The sequence below is a fragment of the Haemorhous mexicanus genome, chromosome Z (assembly GCF_027477595.1).
Source record: "Haemorhous mexicanus isolate bHaeMex1 chromosome Z, bHaeMex1.pri, whole genome shotgun sequence".
Lineage (NCBI taxonomy): Eukaryota > Metazoa > Chordata > Aves > Passeriformes > Fringillidae > Haemorhous > Haemorhous mexicanus.
Window position 1 is genome coordinate 70,166,616 of NC_082381.1, and position 18,800 is coordinate 70,185,415.

General features: G+C 38.2%; 1 protein-coding gene across 3 annotated transcripts in view; it reads right to left on the reverse strand.

The window, feature by feature from the left end:
• Nucleotides 1-18,800, reverse strand: part of ZSWIM6 (zinc finger SWIM-type containing 6) — a 106,752-nt gene that overhangs the window by 19,133 nt on the left and 68,819 nt on the right. For all 3 annotated transcript variants that reach the window (XM_059873504.1, XM_059873503.1, XM_059873502.1), the window contains 3 exons: nucleotides 3,792-3,971; nucleotides 2,095-2,271; nucleotides 1,654-1,800 (listed from right to left, as the gene is read on the reverse strand). In XM_059873504.1, coding sequence (XP_059729487.1) covers nucleotides 1,654-1,800; nucleotides 2,095-2,271; nucleotides 3,792-3,971 — 504 coding nt within the window. The remainder of the gene's footprint in view (nucleotides 1-1,653; nucleotides 1,801-2,094; nucleotides 2,272-3,791; nucleotides 3,972-18,800) is intronic.

Genomic DNA, 18,800 nt, shown 5'->3' on the forward strand with positions numbered 1-18,800 from the left:
TCATATATCTGAGTAACCATATGCACTAAATTTTTAAGTCCTGCTTTCTCCTATTTAAATGAGTGGGGGCTACAAAATGAAACACAGACGCACTGTCAGGATGGTAGAGGATTTTTAAAGAGTCCATTAGCATGTAATATGAAAAAACCCAAGTAAATAATTCCATTACCTAAAAATAATAAAGACAAAAGGCAGAAGTAAGGAATATTACCAAGAAGGATTCATCAGGGTGACTTCTTACTGATTCACTTTGTTCTGTTTATTCTGTTGTGCCTACTTATGAGCTTCCCTTGTGTCATGCCAACCAAAGGCTTCAATCATCCCGCTAGAGACGTTTACCTTAAAATCACACAAGGGGTTCCATGGACATCAGATCAGCCACATAAAAGCTAAGCAGAAGCATGGGGTGTTTGCTGAACAAAAAGCCTAAAGCTGGACTGTAGCTGCAGTTTGCCTCTGGTTATAGAGACCAGCACACTTTATGGTATTAAAAAAAGTCTTTTAAAAATTTCCCACGAAATTAAAAAATGAAAATAGCAGTGAGTGACAACACAGAAACAACAAACTACTTTGTTTCAGGGCAGGATAGATCACATTTCATGCACTTTTTAAAAATGCTAATAGAATATTAGGTGATAGCTACAGAAACAAGAAAGGAATTCAGAGGTACTGAATGTCTACATGCTGGACTAGCAACTGGGAATGAAAAGGAGCACTATTACAACCAGCACAGTTTCAACAGATTTCTCACACCTGCCAGTGACATGAACACACACACTGACAGACACCTCCCTTCTTAACAAAAAAAGATTTCAAAAAAACCACTTACTCCTTTTTTACTATGTGAAAAAAATACAGAGGCACATAGGAACTGCAGGTTAAGTTTTTTTCAGCTAGGTGCACACATTATGCATATATTATACTTCTAGATGCTCATTTCTGGGAAACATCTGAACACACACTTGAAAAATTTACACATATAATTTCACACTGGTATTTTTGACTACAATGCATGAGGATACACACAGTTTAGAATAACAGGGAAGATCAAAAATAAAATTTGAATGAAAGGATTAGTGTAGCAGCTGAGAAAGTAACTCCAGTTTTTCTACATACACTCTACCACAAAGTCACCCCCTTCATCCACTGCCTCCTCAAACTACAAAGGTTCAGAGCAGAATTACTTTGGGTTGCAAAGCATTATAAGAGATTCTCTTGGAACACACTGCCAGATTTGATGAATTTTTGTAGTCCAGACTTTGCCTCATTGTACCCTCTAGACTTACACATCAGAATATAAAGCTCAGCAAAATTATAGATCAGAGAAAAAAAAAAACATAACAGCTGACATGCCAAATGCAAAGTGACCCTGTAAACAGGGTGACTATTTTCCTTGTGTAACCAAAACCTCTGATTGGAATAAACGCCCTATCATGCCATATATATTGGAGAAGGCTGATAAGAGCCCGGCACAACTCACAACACAGTTTACAGAAAACCTCTGACATCTAGAATGTGACATTTACCACTAACCCAACTGAAGAGTTAAAAGCCATCTCTTTCATTATAGTTTCAAAACCAGTTTCCTCATGCAAACTTCCCGGTGTTACTGTCAACTTGCACACCCTTTGCTCTCCTCTTCCACGCATTTACCTTTCTTCTGAGCCCGGAACATTTCCAGCTGTTTCTGTTGCTGCCTCCTTAGTGTATTAACAATAGCTATTGCTAGCCTCAGTGCTTCTCGTGGGTATCCATGAGATCGTAATGCATCCACCCTCGCGCAGGCTGTAGGAACATGTTCTAAAACAGAAAAAGTAACTGAAGAATAGCAATGCCTCCATAAATGCAATGGCCTGTTTTGCTAGGTTACACAAAAGGGCTTTTTTTGTTTAAATTTTTTCTGTTTTGTTTTGTTTTTAAAACTATGCAAGAGAGACTTAAAGGACTACTTCTGAGCCAACATTTCAAGGGAGCCTCTGTTCTTTTTGCCAGGCTTTTCATCCATCACCCCACCACCTCCCCCCTCAAAATAATGCCATAGAAAATGAACAAAGCACCAAGTCATGGAAACATCTTTCCGGTTTAGCCACTTACCATGCCAGAGGGGCCACCCCTGAGAGTCAAAGAGCAAGTTTTCAGTGTCGTCATGGTAACAGTAGTTGGTGTACAGGTCACTGCTGATAATGTGCTGTAAGTGGCTGTCCTGCCAGTGCAGATCGCATGCCTCAATGGCTCGAGTAAACACTGTCCGATGTGGCCTGTTCGATGAATCTGTCATTTTCACAGGTTTAGAAAGCTGCATCAGCTTTTACTCATTCATACATAAATCAGTCATTCACAGTGCTCCTGTCTTCTGCCTATTCACCAATCCCCAGCCGATGGCAGTCTGCCTTGCCCTCTCTCCACCACGCAGCCCGCAGATGATATTTCACATCCTATTATTACACAAGAGCTCAGACAACGTGTGTGCCATTCATCTTGCACTGAGAGAGAGATCCAGAAACCAGTACAGCTGATGGCAGACAGGACTCTGCACAGAGAGCTGCTAGAGGTGAAGCACATTCAACACCAAGTACAAACTAGAATGTATATGGCACTCAGGCATCCCCAGTGTCTCTCCTTAGATCCACGATTGTCAAAGGATAAATTGCATCAAAGATTTGTAGTTTTTCTTTCTGAGAAGTGACACTAACTTTGAGCACTTGTATAACTTCGTTGGTCATGAACGTAAACAAATACTATTAATAAAGTGAGGTCCTGAAGCCATGGGGCTGACATAATCCTCACTGGACATCTTCCCAAGGCAAAATTTCTCTAGTGACACGCCACTGCATCTGTCAATGCTCAGAAGCCACGTCAGAGTTATCAACAGGGTGTTCATGTTGGTCTGAACATGATGAGCAAGCAAAATACCTCTCTAAGGGGTCATTTGCTGAAAGAACTTATCTTCCGGGCTAGTTGTGAAATTTAATAATGAACAAAGTTTTCTCCTTCACAGGTGATCTTCCAAGAAAAAGAAACAACAATAAACCCGACTAAGTGCACAACTGACACCTATCAAGAAATTTAATCTTAACTTTATTGCAATTGTATGCAGAATGTATTATTACAGTTAGTTTGAGGACTATGAGCAGTTTCACCTGCAAAAACACCCTGCATTTTGCCTAGTTATTACCAGTCATCTTTGTTTGAAGATGACTGTACAAAGCTTCTGTCGGATTTGATAATCACATTTGAGATTAGAAAGCATGATATCGAGTACAAAGACATCTCCTCCAAGACAGCAACACTGCAGCTGCACCCTCTACACACCTACTAATGCAGACGGTACATACAGAGCACATGCTACAGACATATGCTTCAGTTTCTCACACACAATTTTCACATAGTTTAAAAAAATCCCTCTTAAAACAGCTACCAAGGCTTTGTAACTGCAAACAAAATAACCCCAATAGCAGAAGGAATACTAGAGTATATTCAAGCAAAAAACAGCGGGCTTTTACACGACACACTTGAAGGACATCCAATTTTCAAGCAACAATATTTAGCAGCACCAAGTGAAGAGTTAGAAAACCTAACAAAACACAAATACCTGCTCTGAAAGTGTTACAGCCCCAGTTTAAGAAAAGACCCGCATATTTGTTCTTCTGCAAAGACAGCATTAGTACAACTGATTTTCGCTGGTCAGTCCTCAACAAGGAATGTCTCAAGAAAGAGTGCTGAATTCTGCAAGGCTACAGTGTATAAGATAGAAGTTATATGTTGCAGTCAGTGCATATGTTTAGGCTCACCTTGGTTAGCATTTGCACCCTGAGGCAAAGCATTGGTTAAATTGGGCAGCTCGTTTCCATGGTTTCCATCTTCCCAGGGACAAACATCCACACTGTTCCATTTTTTCAGCTGTTTTAGCCAACTGGACTTCTGCTCCAACTTGCAGTGGGGATTTAAGACTATACACATCCACAGAGCACCTGATTTTAAAAAAATTGCTAAATTATGTTTTCTATTAAAAATGCAGCAGCCAATGACTAATAGCAAACTTCTACAGCATATACTTTTTCTCCACTGCTTGCTTCCCAGCTACACTTAACACCGCACAGACTGAATTCCTGATCCAAGCATTTGGGCTGGTGTGGCCAGTCTGAAGCAGCTGAAAGATGGTACCAAGCCAGCCTTCTCAATTAAAAGGCATTAGTACGCCTTTTGTATTAGAAATCTAGAGTTCCCAGTGTATGGCTCATCAGAAAGGAAAACCAGTCAAAGGCAAAAAAGAATTCACATAAAGTTACAGAAGTTACCTTCAAGTTTTTCTTTTAATTCTTGTATCAGAAGTGAATGTTGTTTTATATTAATGAGATCTATGTATCCTTCAGCTTCACATCATGGAAACCAAGACACATATTAGTAAGACAAGCATCTTGCAAACATATACTTTCACACTCAGAACCCATCAGAAGTACTCATGTAATTAATTCCCAAATGCATCTGGGTCTCTGATAACCAGTACACACTAATCTTGTTTAGTGTGATAGGAGTAAGATATTTTTACAGCAATTACTTTAGTAATTTAGCTACTCTAGAAAATTTGTTTTACATTTTCTGTTTAGGGAGTTCTAAGGGAAGACTAATTTGTGATGACATATCACATACCACCACTTCATAAGCTGCTACCTGGGACTGTATCTAGCACAGCAGGCATAAAGGCATCTGGGTGTCTAAAGGTAATTTTCAAATTGAAAGGTTTTTCTCTAAATCAGCTGTCCCTTCACCAGCTTGAACTTTGACAGAAGCATGAAGACATCTGAAAGTACTGTTTAGGAACAGTTCATTTGCTCATTAAGGACGTGCCTTATACACTAAAAGAGATCACAAGAATATGCTTAGACTATACAATTTCATGACAGGCTGGAAAAAAGCCAAAGAACAAAAATGCAGCTGGTTCTTCTAGGATAATAAATGTCTCCCATCCTGCAATTCTTTTGCTAACTAAAAATGCAAAATTGATACCCCGGGCACAGGGCACTGCATCACATTTATTCCTAAAGTAACTCAGGTAGGCCACAGCACAGAAACCTATGGAAACATAGCATGATTCTTAAGATTAAGTCTCCTGCTATTTGACACTAACATATTAGGGGAAGCAATACAAAAAAAAATATGAAAAACAAAACAAAATACAGTATGTTACTATTCAGAACACCAGAGAGACCCTAAACTACTGCAGTTTATTACTTCACAGTAGATTAGAGTACAGCAAATGTTCTGGGTTCAGGAAGTGTCTGAAACTTGCCATGGGGGTGAATAAGGTCAATACCACTTTTAAAAACTTATTTTCTTATTTTTATATATTATTTTCTTTAGACACACTTGCCAGCACCCTTCACTCTCCAAAAGGAGTCAAAATTACAACTGGTTCTTATTATTAAACATCAATGATTCAGTACTGCCCAAGACAGAATGTCTGCATTTCTTGCAATCTGCAAAACAAAACACAGGATGCAGCACATTGGAAAGCCTTGGAGAACAGTTGTGGGCTTGCTTATTTATTTTCAAAATCAAGTATCACTTGAAGGCATCACACTGTACCTCTTAGTCTAACAAAAAAACCCAAGCAAAATAACAACAACAACAAAAAAAACCCACCAAAACAAAAACCAACAACAAAAGAACCCCAAAGAACAACCAAACAAAAAACAAAACAAAAAAAAAAAAAAAGAAGAAAGAAACCAAAACCCCCAACAACCCACCAATGTAATATTTTGTAACCAGATTCCCAGTGTAGTCAGACTGAAGCAAAAGCAAAGTGGAATATCTTAAACCCACTCAGTAAGTATTTCAATCATCCATCAAGGCAGAACACACACTACTGTGCTGCACCACAACCCTACAGAATAAGTGGTTTTCTTTTTTTTCTCTACATCTGAGGAACACCACTAGAGGCAAGACAATTCACCAGCCTCCTAAGGAAACTCCACTACAATGTGGTACATCTATAAGGGAGGAGAGGGCAAGATAATCCAAAGTACTAACATTTTTTAAAAATATCTGTAGTTTCATGTGGGAAACTATGTCAAAGCTAACTACAATGTTAGCAGTCATTGTCTCTGGAACTCAGGCAACTTCATGTAAAGAATGAGTGTACTTCCAATAAACCACTCACAATCCACTTAAAATTTCAAAAGAACCCACAATTACACCCTGCTCTCTATGACTTCCGAGAAAGCTGTATGCAACATGTGAGATCTCAAACAGCTTTGATGGCTCTTGATTCCCTGCAGGAAGAGGAGTTGAGACAAAACTCACAAGAAAAAAAGGGAACAGAAAGAGCTCCTGTAGCGCTGCAAAGTGTACTACCTGGAAGAAGGATGCATAATGCCAGTGACCCCACACTCTTCAATCTATTTGGATTTCTAGGTCTTTTTTGTTAGTTTGGGTTTTAGTGAGGTTTTTTTTTGGTGCATTTTTTTTTCCTTCTCCCATCTCTCCATCCCTGCCCCAACTGTATGCATCAACCTCTATAAATATCTCTTCCTATTTCTGCTGCCTTCCCCCTCCCCTGACATGGGCTCCATTCTGGCTGTTTCAATTCACTGATTCCAGCCCAGCTCCTCGCGCTGAAAAGTCTGAGGAAAATATTCACTTGTGTCCAGACTTTATCATATGTCAAATGACAGGAATCTGGAGGATATTCTTATTTGACTCTGATGCCATTTAGTGGAAAGCCCCTCGAACTAGCCCTTAAATGTCAACACCAACCTGAATATGTAACCTAGTCTCAAACAAGAGAGTTTCTATTTCTGCCTGATGGATCCCATCTGGGGAAACTGCTGATCATGTTTACCCTTTACTACAGAAACGGCCTATGGACAAAATGAAGGACAGGTACTCATAATTTCAAGAAAGGTATTGGAATAAATTTCTAGTGACTTCAGCCTAAAAACTGCTGTTGGCAACAGTTCATGCTCCAAAGAAATTTGGAACACATTCCAAAACACATTCCTATCACTCTTAAGTTTACATGTTTGATTACATTTAATGATGTCACCAATACAAACTACAATATGAACAAAAGTGTCATTAAATAACAATACTTTTTAAAAAGAGACACCAAAACCCCAGAGAAAATATTTGTGTTTACAGACTGCCTTTCTCTTTAACATAGCTCTCTCTCATTCCTATCTCCTTTTCCCCAGATTTTTTTCCATACTGGTTCTCAGAATGCTGACACATCTTCCCCCCACCCCAAACTGAAAGCTACTAGAACACAACTGAAGTTCTTGTTTAAATTCCTGGACTCTAACCTATAAATTTCAGTACAAAACTCCTCATAGCATAGTGCCAAAACAATCACAATTCAATATACAAGAAGTTTTCCCCAGAAAATATTTGGAAAATATATGACATGTTGCAACTGCAATTTGATACTTATTTCACAAGGGAAAGGGTATTAAAGCCGTTACACTGCAGTGAGGAATTGCCTATTTTCATTCAACACTAATCTCTTGACCTTAAAAAAGGCAGTTTTGCCAAAACAGACCTTTGGTTCAGACAGAGCTCCTTTTGAAAATGCATAATTATCATTCATCTTTAGTGTTCACCACACCATCAAAAAAAAAAAAAAAGAATTAAAAAAAAATTTACATGCAGGCCTTCCTTGTACATACAAGGAAATAACAGTACTTTTATGTTTCTCTGGAGACATCCATACCATTGAATTTACGGGACCATGTGCATTTACACTGATCAGGATTTAAATACGCAAACTGAAAAACATTAAGAGCATTAAGTCACTGTAAAAGTAGATGTAGTATAGAACAGTAGGATAACTACACATCCTGTATACACATATCCATGAAGCTATACTGAGGACCCAGCATACTGTTCTGTTCATCTGTTTGATTACACTCTGCTTTTCCTAAAAACACCATGCTGTCTTTGTCAGAGCTGTTGTACAGCTGGGCTTGAGTCAGCATTTCCTCATTCACAACACCTGTGTAATCAATTGCTAAGACTTGGCCTCTGCTTTGGAATTATACATTTCATATACTTTAAATCAAACAGTGCATTTCCAAAATTAAAATCTTCAAGATACACGTGCTGTAATATTTCTTTGCCCTTTCCATTAATGCACAACTTAATCTTAAAAAATAAGCTTCAGGAGTAGTATTTCACCATTTAAAAGAAAATGTAGCCAGGTAATCAAGATCATACCCTCTGCCCAAGAGACAAGACAGCTTCAGCACCGGCTGCACAATTGCCATTGCGCCCCACTTGAGACTAATCAATTCTATTACAAAAGTATAATCTTCCAGCATTGAAAGTGCCAGAAGAAAAACAATAGCGGCAGACAGAACCTACAAATGCTTTGAAGTGTAAGTGTCAGCAAAGGACTTAAAAGTGGTTTACATCTGTATTTTAAACACATACCCACTTTCACTGGGACAGACAGTTGGAAACCTCAAAGAAAGTACTGTGCAGTGTTTATTGCTTCTGAATGAGAAGGACAAGTGCCTTCAGAATAACTGGGAAAGCCGTTGCCCTTGTCCAGGCATGGAGAGATCTCCACCAGAACAAAGCATAATCACAAGTCCCACTGGAGACTGCTCCAATTAAACAGCTGCCTTTATAGAACAGTAAAGACAGGCAAAATGCTTCAGGACTGTTGCCTCTTCAATTAGAACATCAAGAAAAACTACTCTCAGCACTCAGTTGCACCCAAGTTGCAATTTTATTCACAAAAATGCCTTAATGCATTCTGGTTTCAATACTTAGCCTTCAGAAAAAAAGGTTTTCTTTGGATGTTTCTTGGAGAATAGAGTGCTTAATTTTGCACTAATTCATTCTATTACTGAATTAAACTTTGATGTATTGGTCTTGACAAGTGCTTCATGCTGATTGTATTGTGTATGATAGCATAATCATTCCTCTTGCATTTTACACTGGCTGGCTGATTAACGCAATAGATTACCTGCAGCACTGACGGCAGAGGGAATCACTGCCCTTCAGCAGGCTAGCCTCCAAGCAGGCATTTCAGAGAGGGCAAGTGTAAAACAGTGACAAAATAAAATGCCTAATTCTTAAGCTTCTCTTTCTTACTGCCTGCTGCTGCTATAAGGGTTAAAGTCACATGTGCATTTGGCTGAAACAGGTATTTACATCTTGAGATTCTATTCTAAGCTATCAACAACCACGTAATCTGATTTCTGTGTCAACTACAAACTTCTGCTTTCTCTTTCTGTGTTTTCAAATTTTAACACCATGGAATAAGGAATTAACCACACACTTCTGACATTTTGCATGAGCCTGTTGCTCTAGGTTATGACCTTTCGAGAATGTTTAAAAATTCCTGCATCTTTGCAGACACTCTGCCATTTGACCAAAGGGTTTCAAAGGTTTTCAAAACACAGGAATTTGCTTGAAAGGTGCAGTTTACAGTGTGTCAGTGGACTAAAATCTCCCCAAGAGAAAATGAAGATCACATGTTTATATGTATGAATCTGTAGTGCTCTATAACCTAACTACCGTAGCAAGACAGGGCCTATTAGTCTACAAAACTGAAGAAAAGTATAAAAAACCTTGAAATGAACGTCACTGATTAACCTTCCTCATATTTAGAAAACTATTTAATCATTTGTTTACAATCAATCAATTGAAGGCAAAAGCACTGCTAATACTAATATATGTAGTACAAAAATGGTCCTTTATCTTAATATAAGTCTTCACAATTTTAACTAGCTGCTAATATTTACAGCTAGGTGGCAAACACAAAGTATGCTCCTGACCAAAATATGCATCAAATATTTTACCAGTTACTTTATCTAGCAATACACTCTCAGTAATAACAGTCTATCTTCAGAGACTTCAAGAATTTTCAGAAAGTTGATGTGACTGTAACTATAAATGCATTAAGCCATTTCCATTTAAATTTATCCTTGAGATGAAATGAATTCCTCTCACAGTTAATTTTTAAAGAAGAGGCAGAACAGGAGATGTTTGTCCAACAAAACAAGCTATTAATAAAGCAGAGACAAAAATACCTCTCCTTTACAAAAAACAAACAAAGAAACAAACAATCCCCTACCAAAAACACAGAGCAAGTGCAAACACTCCCATGCATACTGGGAATTACAATTGCCACAACTATCCTCACATAACATAAATAATGCGCTGTAACTGACCAAAGGAATAGATTCTGATTGTCCTTCCTACACTTTTGTTTCTCAAGTTCACTTCCATCTTCCAGTCCAAACATGACTGCTGAGTTTTTACAAAAACAGCAGACTTCAATTACAACTTGTAATACAAGAATCTATCACAGCACCTGGCTAGACAGCTTACTGACTACTTACCTCAATGCAAAATTCTAAGGTTATTTCTATTTTTTTAGTTAAATTTCTCCAGCTCCAACTGTAATTTTCATCTACCTTTTGTGGGTTCAGAAGAACTACTCAGAAGAACTGTCTTCCCTAAAAAATTTTTTGTCTATACTGTAGATAAATTATAAAGGATTTCCTCTGCCTTGACTTGACACACCCAAGTGGATTGATATTCTTGCACTTCTTACTTCTAATTTTTGAGATTTTTTTTTTCCAGTATTCATTCAAAACAAAAAATTGGAAAATAGCACAAGGTTAGATGGCTTAACCAGACGTAAAGCTCAGAAGTCAGTGAAGACTCAGTAATTACTCCCTTGTAAGGATCTATCACTTCTCTCTAGGTCTGGTATATACTAGAAGGGGTATTGGAAAAATGAATGGCAGCCTAACATTACTGAAGTATGAAAAATAACACTAGGGGAAAATAACACTAGTTATCAGCTTGGCTTAGAGTAAAACTCTGTCCTTAATCTTTGCAGACATGATTCCACAGTGAGGGCTGCAATGAATTGTGCACCAGCTTCAATACGAAACATTTTTTAGGACATTTTTAAGTAAATCAGTTCAACATCACAAGGATTAAAAAAACAACTGCTTTAATGCGGGTACTTACAAAAAATCTGAACTACTTTCTGACCAACTAAACAGAATGGAAATGCAACTGTCTGTATGGCATTAAAAATAAACCCCTCAAGCTATGCTTACACACTAAAGGTAATTACTGTGACCATTATTTCTGAAATCTGATAAATGCCACAGGATTAGCTCAGCTGGTTAAAGCATGGTTCTAATAACACAAGGTTGCGGGATTGATCCCCATATGGGCCATTCACTTATGAGCTGGATTCAATGATCCTTCTGAGTCCCTTCCAACTCAGAATACTCTGTGAAATTACCCAAAAAAAACCATTTTTACTGTCATACTCTGGTCTCACATACACCCTCATTTCATATACTATTATGGCAATGTCAGTAATGGAGGAAGAAGGAAATGATCCCCAGAGAAGGTGGACGAAATCCATCTTTGCCGAACAGCAGCCTGGCTTCATCCACTGGGGAAATGAAGGTGACAGTATCAACCACACACTGTAGGGCCATGACAGCAATTTAAGTAAGGTGTCATCCATAATTCAGGTCTTAGAACAGCAAAACTGTCTTGTGATGCTAATTCTGACCCACTGCTAATTTAGCACCTCCAACAACAGAAATCATTCAAAGACAGTGATGTAAATCAACAGCTTGTTCTGTGAAAAAGCAGGTGTCACCTTAAGTGCATGACTTGAGGGTACATGTGTTTCATAAGACAGCTGAGACTAAACAATATTAATGTAACCACCACTTAAGCAAAGACGGCCTACTTACAGTTTAAGACACAAATACCTGTAAGATACCACTCTACCTATAAAGTCCCACAATGAAAAACCAAGGGAAATGGTTCATCGAACCTCCCTTCAAAAACAGGACTTCCTACAGCTTTCATTTCAAGGCCAGAAATGCCCTACGTGCAACTGACTAATCTATACCTGAAAATCTGCAGTTAACTTTATTTTCTACAAGTGCGGGGCATGGATACTTTCTTTAGCTTTAAGGCAACACATGATGCAATTATAAGTGAGTGTATTCAACAATATAAAGACAATATGCACATAAACTTGGCAGCCAAATTTCAAACTCAGAGTCCAACTGTACTGCTTTATAAAAACAATAAAATATGGGGAATGCAAATATCTCTACTACATGGCTGACCCTAAAAAGAGACTGCATAAAGTATGCAGGTCCAGAAAAATGGTACTAAAGGACCAGAACTGTAACAAATGCTTAACTTTATCCATTCTTTTTCATGCCAGCCCTGGAGTAATCATTAAGTCTGGCACCAGGAAGGAATTTCTCTAGAGGCATACCGGCAACAACCATAGCTGCTTTTGTCCTTTTTCTGCCTCCACTTAAGCACTAAGCACCAATAATCTGTTCAGAACAGCTGGCATGTCCCATTCATACAAGTGTGTCTCTAACTGCAAAGGAAGGAATGCCTGAGACAGAAATATAGATAGAAAACAGTTTAATTCAGTTAAGGTTAAAAGAATCTAATGTGCTGTTTTCTAGAGATCACTATATATTTTTATCAGGAAAAAATTCTGAGTGGTTTCCAAATTTAAAAAAAAAAAAACCCACAACATTAATAAAGACTTGATCATTAGTTTGCTTATGGCAAAATGGTAATTAAATCTCTCTTAGTCTATAATGATTCCTTTCCTAACCCCAACATTTAGAATTAAGCTTTAGATTAGGAGCAAAGTGTTACTAATAAAGGTTTAGGCATGATCCGTCAGGAAATATATTGTACTATTTCTCTGCATCACATGACCTTGTAAAATGGTACTTTAGTTTAACTTTTAACACAAAACTGTATTATTCTGTATTTTGACCAGAAAAGGGTCAAAATACCAGTAAGTGTGAAATCAAAATAGACCATCAGCCTGATGCAACATTAAAAAGTGGTATACAACTGAGCAAAGTACAAGTAAAAACCTACTAAGAGCTACTGCAGCAAAGATATGTTATCTACCAAGGAAGTCCTTTATAGAAATAGTCAATTGAATATGCTAGTATATATTTAGTATATTACAGAAAGGATTGCAAGAATGTCACTGGGAAGAGCTTTATCACATGAATGAGGCTCATTTCAATACCATATGAGGTTCCTACACTTAAACACTTTAGATTCTAACAGGTGGTTAAGGTACAGATATTATGCAATAAATGTGGAAGGTACCCAGCTGAACACAGAGAGTACCATTTAAGTTCTCAACATCATAAAATAAGATGACCAAGAGAGACCTGGATCAGCAAGAAGCAAAACCAGAACACATTCACCAATTCTATTCACTGCCCTGCCTTGCCAAGGACCTCTATGGACACAACTTCTTCCCCATGACAATGCCATCATATTTCTACTTCAAGAAATTAATTTTTTGACTTTAAAAAACCCAACTTTCCTCCCCCATAAGGAGTTCTTAAATATCAAAACGGAGGAAATCTACTAGAAATGCTTGTTTTGAAACATGCAAATTATGCAAAGTTTCTTCACCTTGAAGATAAGCACTAGAACACGAAGATACTGAAAATGGTAGTTCACAGGAAAAAAAACCTGATTCTGTAATCTACATTTTGACAAGGTTTTGGGCTCCATCACTCCATCAAGCAGTAGACACTTGTATTAGATTCCTCTACTTGACTGTTTTCATCAGATTAAGCATCTGGGATTTAATTTAAGAGTTTCAGCTTTATTAAGCTGTCACAAGAGCAGCCCTATTCTGATAACAGTAGCTGGTCTAATTATGGCCTGGTTTTGGGTTGACAAGCACAAAGATTCATTCATGGCACACAAGAAGCAATAAAATGTTGTTTTGCATTACAGCTTTAAAAATGTGGACACTTTTTTAATTTAATTTGTCACTTAGCTTTTGCTAAGAGGACTATTAAATTGCAGTAAGAGGAAATGGGGTTTTTAGTTTAAATGCAATCCCCATATTTAAATGATCTGTAATGGCACAGTGCTCAAGTGGGAACACTATTGTTTCACAGTGGGCCCTGATGGTGACATGTGACTTTTCTATTCAGGTCCTGTATTATCCATGTGGCTAAAGGGCTTCCAATTTCATTTCACAGCCAGAAGCCTGCAGAAAACACCGATTAACTTGCAGATCCCATTTGCCGACAAAACAGTCTCTTCCCAGTGTCTGGCAGTGCTCAACATTTAATTCCAAAGCAGAGCCTCACAACCATCATGATCCCTCAGCTGGAGTAGAAAGTCAATTTTTCCCCCTTTTTAGGGAAATATTTTCATTTTTGATGAGAACAAGCACTATTACTTTATTTTTCACGGATGAATATTAATGACTTACCCATCTACTAAGATTACACAGTCCTTCTTTTCCCTCTAGACTACAAAGAAAGCTTTCCTTCAAATCAGAGATCTCAGCTCAGCAGGCATCAGCAGGTATTTACTTTGCATTTCCATACTCCATTTTACCAATGCTATTTAATTAAAAGGCAAATCAAGGGGCTTCAGATAATTAATCATTATGACATCCTAGACTACTCAACCATGGTCACCATGACTCAAATACCTGAAGGTCAGCATGTGGAATTTATATACTGGGATACCATTTAAACAGACACGTGAAGAATTCCAACTCTGCTTTAAACTCTGTCAAGTGGAATTCATGCATTACTGTGGCGAGTTGGAAGCAATCACCAGTGCATCACTGAAATTGCATCTAAATTCTCCTAGTTTGAGAAGCATCTGAGCAAGCCTTAGAGCTCTGACCTGTAACCTTTCCAATAGTATAGCTCTGACATTCTGTAAGTAGCATACAGCTCATCATTCCTTGATGAAGAAGAGGGAAATCAGCTAGGCAATTATTATATTCTTACTCCCTATCTAGAGGTTTTTTTTAAAAAAGGCCTAGTTATGTGGATGCCCTTTTTTGTTAACATGATGCTTTTGAATCATGAGTTGCTCAAGAAATTAGGACTTTGTACTAAAAAATTGCCAGATTCATACTCAGACCTAAAGTATTCCATATGGGGGTCTTGAGTGGACATTTCAGTGATTTTTGGGAGTTTTTAATTTTTATTTTAGGTGTGCAGGCTTTCCCTGTTGCTGTTTTTAAATCAGCACCTTCATTCAAACCCAAAATGACTTTTCCTGAAATCAGCAATTCACAAACTTGAACAGGAACTATGATCAAAGCTCAGTGTGTCCTTCCAGTACCATTGCCAACATGCAACGCCAGGAAGGAGGCATCACTTAAATTTTAATGAAAGGTTCAAATGACCCAGTCAAGGAGCAAAGCTGAAGTTATTTAAGTATGCTTAAAAGTCTATGCCAAGAGGGAACTGACAAAGTGGCCATATGCCTAGCAGTTGGCAGACAGCATACCAAGGCAAGCAAGAAAGCCTTTATTAAGCAGAGTCTATATTTACTTACTTTGTATGCCCTAAAATTCTCCCTAACTACAACAAATGGCTACCTACCTGTGACATGCATGAGAGTACAGCTAAAAAATTTTTCTGGAAGACACATATATATATATATATACACACGCCTCTTCCAGATTCCTCTGAACAGGTAATAAAAATGTTAAATATGCAGAGGCCTGTGTCTCACACCCTCCATCGATATTTTGATTCTCTGACACTCTAGACGATAACAAGCCAACATTACTTTGTAACACCATGATAGCATGACTCCTTTAAACTCAGCATCTGAGTTCTCTCTTCCACTAGAACAGATCATATGTTGCCAGGGCCACCCTGATTTTCCCTCTGTAGTCTGCTATTGTAACTCTGGTCTCCCTTAAAATCTACTTGAACTTTTTGAACATTCACTTTTTTTTTTTTTTGAGATGCAAGTTTCACAAGGAAAAAGCAATGTTTAATGTGAAAACAGGGAAACTCAAGCAAAGTAAAATCCTAGTATAAACACTGCAGAAGCTTGTAGCCTTCATAGCAGGTAGAAGTTAATCTGGAGCAATTCACACAATTAACAGCATTTTGGAGGCAACTTGCTATGCACCAATGGAAGGAACCAAGATATCCTATCAGTGGGGAGAAGAAATAGACAGTTTAGAATCCTAGACACTACCTGGAGATGAAAGAACCAAGTTCTACCCTTTGCCTACGGCCCACCTGGTATGACTGAAATGTATTTGCAACTGAAACCATGGTACAAGACCAACATATTTTGATTCTCTTAAGAGGCATCAGAGCAGCCCAGAACTGAAACAATACGGTCTGCCTCAGACTACAAATACAGCAGCTCAGGCAGTGGTAAGGTTGCTTTTTGGAAGTGACATCAAGAATTCTGATTAAACAGAAGTAAACTAAATTCAATTAATCCAAAAGAATTTGTTATTTGATCCCGCAGACAAATAGATTCCACCTCCTCCACCTTCAGACAGGTGTTGCCAAGAAAATGATGTTAAAGAAGACTGATGAAACAAGAGGAGCCACTACAAAAATATTAAAAAAACTTTTTTGTTTATTGACAGCATGTGGCAAGACTTCTACAGGTAACAGATGGAGAACACATTTCTGCCTCTCCCACCACCTACCAACTCAACCCACATAAGCAATGAAGCATGAGACCCTCCAGGTTTCAGTATTGTGGCATATAATTTTGTTCCATGTATGTCCAGCTAGGCATGTGCCTTGCTTGGAAAAAACTTATTTTTGGCAAAAACAAGACAAGGAATCATAAAAATGATGGTTAGACTCGCAGTTGTTTGTAGACTCCAACAGAGCTTTGCGTGCTACGATATTAAGGATTTTGATCACAAAAGTATAGACAGCAGTTTAATAGCCTAGTACTCCAATTAGAGCGAACATAATTTTTGCTATATAGGTTATATCCAATCTTATCCCACCAGTTGGTATCTGACTCAATCATGATCATTTTTCACCTCTAAGAGTGCAAAAGTTAAGTTTTGCATTTTAGACTTTTTTCTTAAATGAAGCATATTACTTTTACTTGGATTTGACTTCATTTAGCTTGATTCTGGACTTCAAATTACATTAAGAGCATTATGATATTTGCTCTCTTCTTTACATGACCTACATAATGTCTCATAGGACATAATCTGTAAACTTTTGCTTGTTTGTTATTAAATGTTTTTATGTTTTCTGCCACATAAGTCAGATGTAGCCATATTGACCAGAGCACATCAAAACAGACTTCTTTAAGTCTAGACTTGAAAAGCCTTTCCAGAATGAGAATACAGGTTTCTAGTCCAAATTCCTTATGAATCACAACGCAGTTCCATTAAGGCCATGCGTGTCTTCAGTTTCCTTTAGGAAAGCCTCCAAGACACCTGCAGTAAGGTTTGGAATGCTAAGACAGACACGTTAATATGCTCACTCCTACACTCAGCGAGTTACCTCTCAGAGGAATGAATTAGATTTACCACTGTATTTTAAATCACACACTTGCATATCTACTAGTTAGTAGTTTGTTACAGTACTTTATATCTAGGAAAGCAAAGCTTGTGGTTACTTTCTATCTCTCCTCTCATAGCGCCATCTTGAAATACTGTTGACATTCACATTCAAGATGGATGATTTTCCCTTCAGGTAACACCCTGTATCAATAGAGGCTGAGAGGGATTTAGAGCAGCCCTGCAGTGAAGTACTTGGTGTTACTAGTGGATAAGAGGCTGGACAGGACCCAGCCATGGGCACTCACAGCTCAGAGAATCAAACATGTCCTTGGCTGCTTTCAGAGCAGTGGGAACAGCAGAGGGAGGGAGGGGATTCTGCCCCTCTGCTCTGGTAAGACCCCACCTGCAGTGCTGCATCAGCTCCAGGGTCTCAGCATAGGAAGGACACAAACCCATTGGAGGAGGTCCAGAGAAGGGCCACAGAGATGACAAGAGACAGCACTGGCCATAAAAGGAAAGGTTGAGAGAGTTCGGGTTTACCTGGCCTGGAGAAGGCTCTGGGGAGAGTTTAGAGCACCTTCCAGTACCTAAAGGAGTACAAGAAGGCTGAAGAGGGACTTTTTACAAGGCATGTAGTGATGAAACAAAGGGGAACAGCTTTATAGTGAAAGCTGGAAAGTTTAGATTTTGTATTAGAAAAAAATTCTTTACTGTGAGGGTGGTGAGGCACTGGAAGCATCTGCTCAGATCAGCTGTGGATGCCCCATCCCTTGAAGTTTTTCAAAGCCAAACTGGATGAAGCTCTGAGCAAACTGGTCTAGTGAAAATTGTACCTGCCCATGGCAGGGGAGTTGGAACTAGGTGATCTCTAATGTCCTTTTCAACCCAAACCATTTTATGATTCTGTGATGAGATTCTTATAGATTTTGAAAATTTCTGAAGTAGTAGTTCAAAACTGTATTAGTGAGGTCCTAGACATCAGTTTGAAAATACCTCTCCCATTTCAGCCTGTTTTATTCTCTTAATTGACCAATGAAGTCATATATCAGGTAACCTCTTTTGAAAAGCAATGTTAATTGATAGTCTTCTAGTATTTTGTCTCCTTTCTTGATCAGAAATTGACTTCTGTAATTGTGAATCAGTTTCTTCCTTAACCTTTTCAGCTTAGCACTAGAGGCTTATGTATTTCACCTGAGCTGTGTAGCTACATTTCCACTTTTTGCTTTATTCTTTCTAGAGCCTCTAGTACTTAGAAAGTGTTGGAGTTGTACTTCTTTTACACCATGTTCCCTCTCCTCCAAATGCAACTGTTTCATCCTTGTAGGTTAAAAACTTGATTTTACCCAAACTTAATTGAATAAAAGAAAACTGCAGGAAACTCTAACATGCTTAGCCTAGAACCACAACAGAAGTTTTTCTCAACTCCAAATATACAACTGCTTCTTTATTATACATATGAACACCTAAATGAGCCTGTGAATTT